A 14,723-nucleotide genomic window follows, 5' to 3' on the forward strand; every position below is an offset into this window, starting at 1 on the left:
CAGTGTTTGAAAATCATCATTCAGTTTCTAAAAATCCTAAAACTTTGTCTTACCAATACCATGTTACAGTAATTGTGTAAGATGGTAAATAATACCACACTCTTAAAAAACAAATGCTGGGTTTCAACCCATGTTTAGGTCAAATATGGACAAACCCAACCGTTGGTTTACATTTTTTAATTACACTTTTTAAACCCAATGGTTGGGTTTGTCCATGTTTGACCCGAACATGGGTTGAAACCCAGTTTTTATCAGAGTGCATGTACTCACTGATTCTCACATTCACGTACCAGCTTGGTATTTACCATTTTTATACTTTTTTAATAAGGGTAGCCCAAAGGGACATCAAACAGAGCATCTTTTTGGTTGGGTATGCAATGTATTGGTTGGATATTTTGTAAATATCCATTTGTATAAATAATATGTATCTCAAACAGACTGACCAGTACTGTTCTGTACCAGTACTAAACAAAAATTGCAGCAATTTAATCAGACGACAGACAGCTTTCAAACTTAATAACTGATAACAAATATGATAGATGCACTGAGAAAAAAATAAATAAAAAACAGGCACATAATGTTATGATCCCGGAAAATTAGCAGATGAAGTTTGCAGATATGATTATGACAAAGAAATCCTCCTGAATTACAGATTTGTGTAAAATACATATGACATTGTATTGTGTTCTTCAGAAAAAAACATTGTTTCTGAATCTGATGTCATTAATTAAGCAAATGAATGGTCTAACACTGGGGTAACACTAGAATTAACTTAAAAAGTAGAAATGACAACAAAACAAAAACATAAGAACCTACAAAATTTCATTACATTTGCATTTCTTTCTCTTTTTTTTCATTTCACCTGCTAAATTATGTAGTCCTGTCTCATGGGAACACTTGGTCCATTGTGATGCACATCCACTTAGCTGAAGAAAATCCTCTTGGCAAACTGCAGAGCACAGTCGGATAAATTCTCTCTTTTATTCCCCCTGCTTCTCTGAGATACCCCCTCATCCCTTGTTCTTGGGTATTAATTCATATCTGCATTAATGCTTGAAGGCAACTGGAGATATCCTTCATCCAGGTCTCAATAAACAGGACCAGCCCTGGCCTCGGCTGCTCAACTAACTCGGACACAAACCTCTGAACTTCTTTGTGATCAAATGAACAGAAGGACAATATTGACATGGAAAATCATGCATTACACAGTCATGACCACTGCTGAGGTGTCTTTTCATCACAGCCATTTGAGTCCTTCTTGTCGTCATATGATGCAGCAAGTTCATATCCTTTTCACCTGACGGGTTCGGAGAATGTTTTTTTTTTTTTGTTCGTTTTTGGCAGAGGTAATCCGATGTCTCTGTCAGACTGTACTCTCCATGACCCACTCAGAGCTATCAAATGTTGCTTTCTCACCTTCCCCCTCGCTCTCGTCACACTGCAGGAGCATGCCGTTGACCGAGAGACTCCTCTTAGTCCAAATGTTGCTAATGCGTCGTGGGTAGCTAAGGCACTGCGAAGCACCAAAGTCGCCCATGTCGAATGAGTGGCTGCGCTTGGGCTTGTTCTCTGATGGCAGCATTACGAGCTTCCCAAGCTTGGAATCTCCTCGGCCTAGAAGAGGCTCTTTGTCAGTGGCGGGTCTCATGGCCATTGCCATGGTTCCTGAGGAAGACGGTCCTCCCGGATCTCTTGCGGGAACCCTCAGGTCCAGAGAGGCAAATGCCCCGAGTAGGTTATCCAGGTTTGGCCGTGCCTTGGTTGACGACTGCTTCCACCGGTTGGGCAAGGTGTTAGAATCCCCATGTCGGTTGTAGGACTCAACTTTCTGGCTTCCAAGGGAGTCAGCCGAGGAGGATGAAGAGGACGAAATGCTACTCTGCAAGGAGCCACACTTAAACTCCACCACCTCATCTCGCATCACCACTACAGTCTTTGGAGCCTGTGGTGTAGGAGCGGCGTTGTTAACTCGTTGTGCGGCCTGCATTCTCCCATTGGTCTGGGAGTAGGTGTTGCTCACCGTCACTAACTTTGAAACCTGCAAACCGCTGTTCACTTTATAGCGGACCATAAGGATGACGATAAAGACCAACAAAGTGGCTACGATCACTCCGCCAATCACCAAGATCATAGTCCCTCCTAGAAACTGACTGTTCAGTGACTGGCAGCGGGGGTACTCGTCACTTGTCTCGAATTGCACACAGCCAACTATGTTGGTCGCAGTGAGTGTGGTGGCGGTGTCTTCCCAGATGGCCAACACGCACAGGTCATACTGCATCCCTGGCATCAGGTTGTTGACCAAGAAGGATTTGCTGATAGCCGGAATCATCCTGTGAACAAGATGACGTTGATGTTAATACAGACTCTCTAAAATCATTAAATAGATGCAGTAGCTTGAAACCACAGGTATATGATACTGAAGGTAGTTATTAAAATGCTCAGACTGATTGCTCATTGCTTTATTGTGGATGCACACGATGCTCTGCGAGTTGGCAGAAAACAATCATTAATCTTTTTATTATGGAGAAAACTTAATTACTTGGAAAGCACTGATCGTATCAACCTTGGAAGTTCATTTAGATTAAATGATTTTGAAATGAGGTCTATTGTGCAGTCAATGGATCCAGAAAAGAAGTTGTTTTTGACTGACAGGAAGCAATGTGTGGATTGCGTAAATTTGAAAATATACTTCACACATGCAATTCTTGTCAACACTGAATCATTTAAACGGAACACAGTGTTTTGGAGCGAATAAAAAAATAAATAATAATAAATAAATTACTATATTGAAAAAATGTGTGTAGGTTCCTTGATTGGTTAGAAGAAAGATATGGCTTATGTTAATGAAAACATATTTCTGTAAGGTCATTTTCTGTAGTACTTCTCCACTCAACCTCTAAAAAGCACATCGAGTACAGGGGCCAAGTAATCAAAAATTATCTTTTTTCTGACTGCATTAGCTCATCATTATCTAGAATATTCTTTGCAGATACCTGGCAGTGGATGTAGACTGAGAATACTAATTAGAGTACAATCATTTACCCAACTACCCTGCTCAGTGAAGGTTAAGTAATTGAATAGAAAAGTGTCTAACGCTTTTTTCGTCTTCTTCAGACTCTGGACAAATGGAAAATAAATCGTACAATTTCATGCATTTGGAGAATTTTATTTCACAAGTTTAAAATATGTGAAAAATCATACAATAACTAAAAATATGATTTAATAGATTATCAAGACACATAGCCTACCGAGTTTCGTAACGGTACACCAATGCATTCATAAAGTGTAGCATTTAAAATCATGACATTATATTGTAATTAATGGCAATGTCCTTTTTTGATCTATTATAGCGCCACCAAGTGGAGCAGTTCCACAGCTTTTTTGTATGTGTTCTCAGAGTGAGCCCATACATGCGTGTGTCAAATTTGGTAAAAATATATAATTTTGTTTTAGAGTTATAGACATTTATTTGTATGAGAGCTTAAAAAAAGGACCCATGGGCGACTTTGATTGGATCTTTTGCCACTTACTATCAACATTTTGACATTTGAGCATTTGTGTTTAGCCAGCGACCCTTTTTTATCGATTTGGTTTCGTCTCGAACGGACTAGTGGTTTCAAAGATATTTGCAAAAGTTTTTTAAGCGCTAATTTACAATGTTTTGCTAACCATAAGGCGAAACCTAGCATGTTTGGTATTGTTGGACTCGGCAAGGATTCAGGAATATTACGCTGGTCCGAAACTTCTCAGGCTCCTTCAGGGCATCGTACTGATGAACCATACCGAGTTTCGTAACGATACGTTCATAAAATACAAACATTTTAGTACAAAATTCAGAAAGGCCGACGCCTAAAATGGTCGATATGGAAAAATCTGATATCAGTCAACTCGGCATGATGCCCTGAATCTAACAATACCACTTTTTATGATTTTTGGACAAACCGTTCAGAAGTTATAAGCAAAAATAGTCATTTTTCGTATCTCCGCACCAGTAGGTTGCGCTGTGCCGAAACACAGCAAGCAGCCTCAGGTTATGCTTGTGATGACATGTACCATGTTTGGTCTGAATACGATAAAGCGTTGCAGAGATACAACTTTACGTCTGTTTTCGCCAGCGGTACGTAAAATTAGTTTGCGCGGTATCCGAGAACGGGTTGACGAATCGACATGATCTGAAGACGATCTGGTTAAATTTTCATGAAAATGAAAACGGCCTAGGAGGAGTTCGACATGAATTCCATAACTTTTTGTCGACATGGTCTGAAGATGATCTGGTTAAATTTTCATAAAAATTAAAATGGCCTAGGAGGAGTTCCTGCCCTGAAAATTGCAGGACACCCTACGCACTTGCTTGCCCAGTGCTTGGCCCCTAATAATAAGAACGCCAACGGATACAATAGGTGCCTACGCACTTGCAGTGATTGGCCCCTAAAAATAATAATAATAATGAGAAAACAATAATATGTGCAGAGTATCATGGGGGAAGATTAAGAACCCCATTAAGAACAATGTGGATTAACTTTTAATCTGTTACATATTTAGATATACAATAAGTGCAGGATGATGATACATCAGCCAATGTGTTATTATAGGAAATAGATAGAAACATTTGCTAATTTAGTTGTTATAGCACAAAATATTAAATATTAAAAGAGGGGTAATTTGGCCCCCTACCTGAGTTAAGAAAAACAAAAACAAAATTATAACTTTTACTCCACATCTAAACATATTGATGTGTCCGCAAATCCCTCATTAACAAATAGATTCAAAACACTTTGATATTCAACATAATGCAATGTCATAGATCACTATTTTCCAGAGACAGAAAATTAGATCAATTAACCTCAAAATGGTGTTGACTGACTAAATCTCACAAATGTTGATATTCAGATGAAATGTCAAAATTAAAAATAGCATAGCCATTTATCAAGGGTGCTGAAATGGGATTTTGTGCCATCTATGATTATGAGAAAAAATAAGGTAGGGGGGCTATCTTACCCCATGTTACCCTATTTACTAGGGTTCTATGCAGAATGAGATTAAATAAGTAACCCAAACAATTAAAATGCTGTGATTATTTACTTACCCTCATAACAATCCAAACCTCTAACTTACTTTCTACTGTGGAACACTAAAGTAGATATTTTAATGACTTTTCTATTTTCTTTTTCATGCAGATTAGTGAATACATTTTTCAATAAACTGTTTATCCAGTTCTCAAGTTCAGCGATCAATTTGCAGCACTTTTTTCACTGCATAACATACGTTTTGGCTTATTTTACAATTTACACAAAGCTATCGTATGGATTCAGAAGAAATATAGTGCATAAGTCAAAATGTTACTATGCTTTTGCATTCTTTGTTGAAGCTTGAAAGTCCCCAGTCATTGTAAGTGCATGGACCAGAAAGCATAGTCTTCAGATGTTCAGCTTGTGTGTTGCACAAAATAAATAGGCATGATAAAGTAAAAGGGTGAGTAAATGAAGAAATATGAAAAAATGAAAAAAAAAAAAAAACTATATGTCTGGTTTGATAAGCAATTGATATGGTTCTTATTCGTATGCTTTTCCTAGAACGACCACATCATGGGATCCTGCATTTTGTGTTAGAGACATCCTTTACAGCACTAAAACCACATCTAGCAGGGCAGCCTGACACATTGTCTACAGTAAGCCTGTATGCCAGCTAGTCCATTACTCATTAATAATTGCTTTCCCATCACAGGAGAAGACGCTACATTCTGTGGTGACAGCTTTACGAGAGAGCCCAACCTTTTCCACTCCAGCCCTAGTGATTGATTTTTTTTTTTCTTTGTTGTTGCCAACATCCAGGTTAACACTCCTCTTCCAAGACAGGAGGAAGAAAACAGATCTCTGAATAATGCCACATGCAGTTTAACATCATGCAGTCATTAAGTAATAGAGAGGCACCAGTAAATGAACATATTGTGTAGATTATGTAATCTTTCCAAAACATGAAAATCTGTTCTTCGCAAGTCAGAGAAACTAGACAGCCTAATGGTTTAAAATGTAGGCAGTTTGATAAGGGAACCCATCACTTTGATTATAAACTGATGTAGATCATGTAGATGAAGAAACGTAAGTAAGGAACGCGAGTTGAAATGAAAATCAAAAGAATAGAGCATATTCTAATAGCTCCTGTTGCCTCAGGCTTGTAATAGTGATGATCATGCTGGTTGAATTATGTTAAGAAAAAAAGCCTAGAGGTGATAGGGGTTTCTACACATTATTTCACATAAAGAAATTGTTGCATTTGATTAAAAGATGGTGAAATCGATCTTTCAACAGCTAATAGAGGTTCATTTACATTACAAATTACTGTGGCACCTCTGTGCCTTGTGACCTTTACCTTTAACATAAAAATAATTAAAATAAATAAATAAATACATCTGTATTATTGTCCTGTTCTACAGAATCTACAAAAATCTAATCATCCTTAAGATATTAACTAGATAAAAACTATTTATTAACAAAACGTTCAGAACTTAATTATTTTAAGTGTAAACAACCTTTCAGACCTCTATAACAAAAATTGATCAAGTGCTGTTGGTGCATTTTAGACAGAATTTGTAGGTAACTGACTGATTAAAGGGTAAGCAAATCAATGGTAAGGCACCTTATTGTCTTCGCTATAACAGTCACAGAACACCATTAACACAATTTGGATGAGCCTATAAGTATGCATGTGACTGGTCGGTTGAAAAGATGCCAAAACAATGTCTCACCATAAGTGATCCGCCTTTTAAATGTCACTGCATTAACTATCTTCAGCATTAACCTATTTAACCTATTAACATTATCTGCCTAAATGAAGTGAATTCAAAGTAATTTACAAGACTGAATTGAGTTATAGAATACATTATTTATCTCTAAATTAAATCTAATGATAATTTCCACACATATTCAGTGAGAAACTAAAAGGCAGGTGAAAGTACATGCCTAATTAGTGTGTTGTTGGGTGGTTTAAAGGGAAAAGAAACTGAATATTTACCTATAAATCAGGACATCATCCTCTGAACAGTTGTATTGGAGCTGGTACATTTTGACTTTGGGTGCCACTTTGCTAACCGTCCACTTGATCAGAGCAGAGACTGCGGTGACCTCTGACACGGACACTATCTGTTCTGGTTGGGCTTTGGTCTCCCCTTTACCGGTTTTAGTGGAGCTGGTGATGTCAGATAGTCTGGACTTTGGCTGAGATGTGCGGTTAGTTCCATTGCTTAGGTGGGGAAGCTGGATGATGGAGAGCTCAATTGAGGCTGTTGATTCTCCTGCTGCGTTTGCAGCAATACAAGTAAACGTCCCGTAATCCTTAGAGGTGGTGACCATAATGTCTAAAGTACCATTTTCATACACTACAGCCCTGGATGAGTTACTGATTAGTCGGTCATCTGGAGCAACCCAATGTATGAGAGGCATAGGGTCACCCACAGCCTTGCAGCGTAAACTGGCTGTCTGTCCCTCCAGGACCAAAAGCTTATGGGTATGCTGGGTAATTAATGGTGGTTCACAGACAAAATCTTCCTCTCGAACATACCAGAAGTAGCGACCCTTAAGATTTGGAGGGGAGGCGCATGTTTCCATATCGTCCTCTCGCTCTAGACGCCGTAACCACAGAATCTCACAGTTACAGTGAAGAGGATTCCCACCAAAGCTGAGAGACAGGATCGGGGCAAATGGTGTACTAAGGACGGTGTTAGTCTGTGAGCGGGCAAAGATGGGATCTGGCGGAAGCTTCTGGAGACGGTTTGACGTAAGATCCAACCTTGCAAGCTTTTCGAGATCAGTAAAAGTGCCCTCAGCAATGTGGGTGATGAGGTTGTGGTCCAGGCTTAGTTGGTGTATATTGAGCATTTTGCGAATGGCATCCCAGGGAACACCCCGCAGGTTGTTGTAGGAGAGATCTAGGTCCTCCAAGGTGAGCAGCAGATCATCGAAAGCATCTTTGGAGATATGAGTCAGTTGGTTGTTGTTTAGGATGAGGTGTTGCAAGTTCACTAAGCCTCGCAGGGCATCTGGGCCGAGCTCGGTCAACCGGTTACTGTCCAGGTGCAGCGAACGCAGGGTTTCAAGATCTACAAAGGAGAAGGGCTGGATGAAGCTGATGGTGTTTCGTGACAGTGTGAGGTCCACAAGGCCCGTCATGTTAGTGAAGTCCTGCTGGGTAATTTTGATGATGTAGTTTCCTCCCAGACGTAATTCCACGGTTCTTCTGTCAATGTCGAGGGGCACGAACAGCAGGCCTTTGGACGGGCACAATGTGCCCAAGGACTCTGAGAGGTTCTGACAGACACAATATTTAGGGCAGGCGGTGGTCATCATCACTGCGCTTCCCAGGAGAAGGAGGCTGCAGAGCACTTTGGCCATGGTAAATCACAAGCAGGGACCTGGACAGACAACATAAAAAAAACAATGGTCAGTCATTTCTGGTCATACAAAAAACAATTGAATGCTTCTGCAGTGGCTATATGATGAATATAGTCCTCATTATGAGCAATTTTTAGTCCCCATTCTGAACCAGCTTAGGATTATCTTAGGCTCTTAAAGCAGAGAGCTTAGAACCCTGCACACATTGCTCTGGTTTTTAACAGATTTTAAACCCTGAGTAAAAAAAAAAAAAAAAATCCTTCATGAAAAGCTATTGTTTGGATGTGCCTAACTCCAAACTATGGGATTTAAAAGTTGTGCTATTGCTGTTGTCAGCTAACAAAAGTCTCATGTGCTTCATTTGAACTTTACTGAGATAATAACTGAAGCAATTATGAAGTAATCCTCAATTCCCTGTCAGAGCATTGAGAAGAAACTGAGGTATAACACATGTTTTATAGTTGCTGGAAGCAGAAGTGCTTGACGTATGTGAAATCCGCAGCAGGCTCCATACCTCTGACACAGACAGAACGGATGACTGCGCTTGGCCTCAAATGACAGCCCATAATTCCTCTAGACATTTGTATCATCAATTCCAAACATACTCAAAACTTAAATCAATTTTAATCAGCGCTCTGCCAGACTGATTCTCTAATGGTAGGAGCTGTTTGGTGGAGCTGTTTAAGGTGTGTGTGAGAAGGAGAAGGGGTGATTTTTCATTTCCAAGGATTAAAGGATAATAGTTCTCCCAGCTGGCAGCATTCACACAATAAATCTTAATTGCTTTATCAATACCTTCAGTTATATCTTCTATCTGAGATTCCTATAAAACCCCAGTACACAGAGTTCTGGTTGGAACAGCTTATGAGTTTTCAAGCACATCTTTTTGGCGAGCCTCAAGTTTATTGCATGCCACATCAATATACTTACGAAGAGAAAGTATGCAGATCTGAGTATTTTTAGAAAACAGGGAGTTATACAGAAGGTGACTGACATTGGAAAGCTAGTCTAAAAACCAGAGAAAATCAGCAAGCGTAATATTATGATTACCCTAACCATGCAATCAAAATTGTCTGCAACAAAACAAATAAATTGGTAAATCGAGAGGATGGATATTTTCACTTTGACTGACATGCAATCAGTGTCTGATAATGCCAGATATTTATGCCAGGGCTGTGTTTTGCTAGAAAGCAAATTCATTTGCCAAAACTATTTGCCCTCCAAGCTGCAACAAAAACTCAGAAGACTACTAGCACATTAACACTCAACTTCTTGTTTTAATGTCTGGAGATATGCAGCAAAAAAACAAAAAAAAAAAGGATTTAAACAGGGAGGAAATTTCCAAGTTAACTGAAAATGTGATGCATCTAATTATAATAATATCTGTAATACTATAATTTCGTCTATAATAATCTCACACTTAAAGCAGACATCTTGCAGAGAATTAAAAATAGTTATGTTTTCTGAGCATGAATATATTTCCTTTTCCCTTCTTGTGAGAATATTTCCCAACTATCAATCACTCATTCTCAGGAAATCAGATTTTTTTTTTTAATTTTATGAAAGGGCAACAATGCAGTAGACCCGAGTGTTGATAACACATACAATCCAACATGCTCATGTCTCAAACCCATTTCCTATCTTGCTCCCTCCAATTTCCTCTCCCTCTCCATTTTCGTGTACAATAAAAAAGGGCAATTGACAGACAACAGAAGTAATATGCATAAGAATGCAAAGTACACAAATCAAGCATAAACATTGGCACATTGTTCTAGCATGTGAAAGCCGTGCAGAACACCACAAACTTCATCTTAATAAAGAGAGGAGGAAGCAAGTTAAACCATATGCATTTGCAACATTTCATTAGTGCTAGGTTACTTGGAATTTATGACCACACCATGTTTGATCAACTGAAATATACCCTATGCTGAATAAAACTTCATTTTCAATGTTCATTCAGGACTCACTGCGTAGCATTTTGTAAAGTTATGAGAAGTATGCTTGGGACAAGGGGATATTTGTCATGTCTGACAGCTAAAACCTGATTAGGCTGAATACAGCAGAAGCTTGCCCTTTAGCAGGCCCGTATTTCTGAGGTAAGTTTCCTGCATTACCAATTCTCTCATAACTGCTTGTCAAGCCTCATCTTTATTCATTCCTTTTGCAGCCTGCTAACGGCACAACCACCAAACACATATATAACAATTGCTGAGGAACTCAACCCCTAAGAAGATTTCACATATCTGCATTTCATCCAAATCAGACGGAAAAGGACGGAATGGCTGTGTGCCATTTGGGGAAAGGAATTTGCTTCCCCTTATCAAATGAGCCAAACATCTCAGCTTGTTTGTTGGAGAAAGTGTTTAAATGAGCTTAGCCGGGTCACTGCTAACTTCAAGGAAATCAACAAAAGGAGATCTAAGGGATGTGAGAAATCATAGAGCTTTCTTTTTTTTTTGTCAGTTCAGCAGACATTAAGGCCAAAGACTCGTATCTTTAATAAATGAAAGCGTGTAAGAGCACATCAAAAAGTCTTTTATCAAGCAAAGGAGAAGGTGCCCATGGAACAGCAGGACTTGAAAAACTACAGAGACTGCTAAACATCCAAAGGCGAGGTAAAAGCTTAGGCTTTGCAATCATACAGCACTGAAGCGCAAGATGAAGGTAGAGCTGCCATGATATGGAGGGCCATTTACTTGAGATCCAGGGGAGAACTCCCCAGTGCAGACGCCTGATTGGACATGGGCTAACCATTATGACAGTAGGCAGTCAGTTTGACAGCGCTGCTCTGAAGTCCTCATGACGTCTGACTGCGTGATGGATTCTGCACCTGGCATAATATTGGCGCAATGGACTTAGATTTCAATGTTTTTGTCTCAGCAGTGTCTTCTACTTCTACTTTATTATCGTGCAGTATGATAAAATATGTATGATAGAGTTCCTATTTTCAGACTGAAAGTCTTCAAAACAAAACCACTGAATGGACTTTTTTCTTAAGTCAGTACATTATATGTTAATTATTCTTATTATTATCATTGTTCAATTGAATCACTGGCCTACAGTCCAGTACTGCATCGTATTTTTCAATCAGTACATTGTCACAAGTTTCACAGTGGTTGTCAAGTGAATTTCTTTTTCTTTTAGGTTAATTATTATTTACAAAAAAAACAATTACATGTGGATTGTAGCTACATAAATTGTAGGTATAACATCTTTGCCACTAAAAAGCCACATCTGGCATCTTACAAAGAGTTGTGTGACAAAGGTGTAAATAAATGGAGGCTTACAGCTTAAAATATTCATTTTAGTGAAGTTTGTTTCTTCTTATTAGTCTGTTTTGCTTGTTTCTTTGACACTCTGAGCTTGCAAATTAGCAAGCTGCTCTCCAACAACACTGAAAATGAAATCCCGAGTGAGGAAACACATACATTTCCTGTGAATTACAAGCTTGCCAAGGTTACTGTCTTATCATTAATTTCACACATTGTCTTGGATTACCTAAAGTTCAGCCTATACTTCATCATTACAGGTTTATAGAAATCCTTTCCTTATACATTAAAATATTACAATTGCAGTAAATGTCATGCTGTCTTTACACTCTGCCAATCATGTTCTTAAATCAACACTTCTGCACTCTTTTAAAAGTCATTTGCAAAGATGACAAATGGAAAAACGAATGTAGAGGAGAGTATAGTGTCGGAGAGAATGTTATTAGACAATGGTGTCCCAGAAGAAAACTTTTTGGTAGTTTGGTAAGCCTTTGTTTTAATGGTCCACTTTCTACTAACTATAAGTAACTTTGCAACTACATGTCAACTAACTCTCATTAGAGTATTAGTAGACTGTCTGCTTAATATCTGCTAACTCTTTATTGTGATGATCCTCCAAAAAACATTCTACTGACTAAGAGTAACTTTGCATCTACATGTCAACTTATTCTCCAAACCCGAACCTTACAGTATACTAATACTCTGAGAGCAGGGCTGCCCACGACTAAAGATTTTCCAAGTCCACTGTTTGTAGTTAATTTAAGCCATTGGTTGATAAGTCAGGGGAGAAATACTAAATCATAATAATGAGCATTTAAAATATATATTAAGTGCTCAAGGCTTTCCGCAGCGACACCGTAAATATTGCATTAACTTTTATGAGATCAGAACACCAACAAAATAAATAAGCTATAATATAAACAACCCTTGATCTTGACACACAATGTCATGATGGCAATTGACGCCTCTCGCGGTTCAAACAAACAGAGCTGGGAAACTGCGTTTGTCATTACGTTGTGCGTCAAGTTCAAGGGTTACTCTTTTGCCTTTTGCCTTAAAGAGTTCACCCAAAAATGAAAATGCTGTCCTCATTTACTCACCCTCATGTTGTTCCAATTCTGTATGACTTTCTTTCTTCTGCTGAACACAAAAGAAGATATTTTAAAGAAAGTCGGTAACCAAACGACTGATGGACCCCATTGACTTCCATAGTAGGAAAAAAAATACTATGGAAGTCAATGGGGACCAGCAACTGTTTAATTTACCAACCTTCTTTAAAATATCTTCTTTTTAGAAGATACACCATATACGTCATATACACCTAGGATGGCTTCAGGGTGAGTAAATCATGGGCTAATTTTCATTTTTGGGTGAACTAACCCTTTGATGTTAAAGTGGGCGGTTTTAAATGTTTTAAAACCTCAAACATGACTTATATTTAAGTCACCTTTTTGTGGTCATTCTTTACTATCTGTAAATATATGGCATATATATGTAAAGGTATTGACAGTATAACTAATTTTCATCAAGTTTGACTTCTGAAAACGTATGAGACACGAATCATGCAAATATTAAAGTTTTTGGATGTGTTATGACTAGAAAAGCTGTATATTGACAGAAGGGCTTAATGGACTACATCTGGTCAACATGTCCTAGCCTCCATTCCACCAGAGATTATTGTCAGAACAACTCAATGCACTGTTTCCACCAGAGACATGAAAGCTGGATGAATCTTGGTGTTACCTGAGGTAATCTATGCTCAGAAGCTCTGGAGATAATGGCTAATCTTTGTGAAGTATGAGCAAACTACTGTAAGTAGCTTTTGGGGTGAACGTCTTAGTGCAGTGAATACCTTTTCATTCTCTGCAGCTCAAAAGTCTTTGGCAGAGTTTCACAGTTAGAAATAAGTTTTACATAACTGCATGAATCCATGCGCTCTATGACGACAGCTTTGAACCAGTTGGATTTGCTTAGAAGCTTTTTTTATTTTTTATTTCTACATCTCGTTTATTAAAAAGTTACACAAAAACTGTAGGCCATAACTTAGGTGCAAAAAAATGGAAACATTGAGAAAATCTCCTTTAAAGTTGTCCATTTATATTTGCGGTTACAAACTAAAACTGCACTGTAAAAAGTGGTAACCTGCAGTTATGTAAAGAGCTATTTCTACCAGATCTTGCCCTTAAACGTAGCTTTGTTGGTGTAACCTAATATATTTAGGTTGATTCAGTAATGTTAATATGTATATATATAAGCAATTTTTTTTTTTAGGTGTAATGACTAAAAACACTGTATTCTGCTGCCAGGCCAGTAGTTGGCGATGTCACTTTGTAAAGAAACACTAAGAACCTAATAGATTGAATATGTGATTCGCATGACGTCACCGTTTTTTTACAAATTAGCGTTTTTTACACTGAGACAATAATGTTATCTTTGTCAAAATCTTGCTTGCTGGAACCTGTTTATAAAAGTTTGCATTTCAGGCCCTCAATACGCTGTTGTCTTGTAAAAGAACGTCCAAAACGCATTGAAAAGTTTTCCGTTTTTAGTTTTTGTGTAAACGGCCCAAATTTGGTTATTTTGAGTGGCTGTATGACATCAGTTACCCCAACACATAGGTGTCCAGAGTATAGGATACACTGAAAAAGTGAAACAACTGTTTTATTTAGTGCATTTTCATATTGGTCCAAACAAAAATCATGGTTTACGGTTTAAACTCAGCTAGCAAAAACACATTCTAAAAATGTAATTGACAATTATGAAAACATTATTTCTCTGGATGGTCATAAATAACTAAATGCATAAATACATGTAACGTTGTCAGTCTGATGATGAAGACAAAAGGCAGAGATATAAGTCATTTTATTTAAATAAAGACAAGGAAAGTAGACTCAAATAACCCAAAGGTTAGAAATAGCAACGAGACAGCGTGTAACACACACACAGTACACCAACAATACCAGACAACTGAAATGAGCGCACAGAGGAACTTAAATACACAGAGATAATGAGACAATGACAAACAGCTGTGACAATTAATGAGTTTCCATGGAAACTGATGGTGGCG

General features: G+C 38.2%; 1 protein-coding gene across 1 annotated transcript in view; it reads right to left on the reverse strand.

Annotated features, from left to right (window-relative positions):
- Positions 1-573: 573 nt before the first annotated feature.
- Positions 574-14,723, reverse strand: part of LOC307147641 (leucine-rich repeat and fibronectin type-III domain-containing protein 2) — a 116,951-nt gene continuing 102,801 nt past the window's right edge. The window contains exons 4-5 of the mRNA XM_079852538.1: positions 7,012-8,407; positions 574-2,330 (exon numbers count right to left, since the gene is read on the reverse strand). Of these exons, the coding sequence (XP_079708664.1) occupies positions 1,364-2,330; positions 7,012-8,387 (2,343 nt within the window). The 5' untranslated portion in view covers positions 8,388-8,407 and the 3' untranslated portion in view covers positions 574-1,363. The remainder of the gene's footprint in view (positions 2,331-7,011; positions 8,408-14,723) is intronic.

The sequence above is a fragment of the Squalius cephalus genome (genome assembly GCF_949319135.1).
Source record: "Squalius cephalus genome assembly, chromosome: 20".
In the NCBI taxonomy this organism is placed as follows: Eukaryota; Metazoa; Chordata; class Actinopteri; order Cypriniformes; family Leuciscidae; genus Squalius; species Squalius cephalus.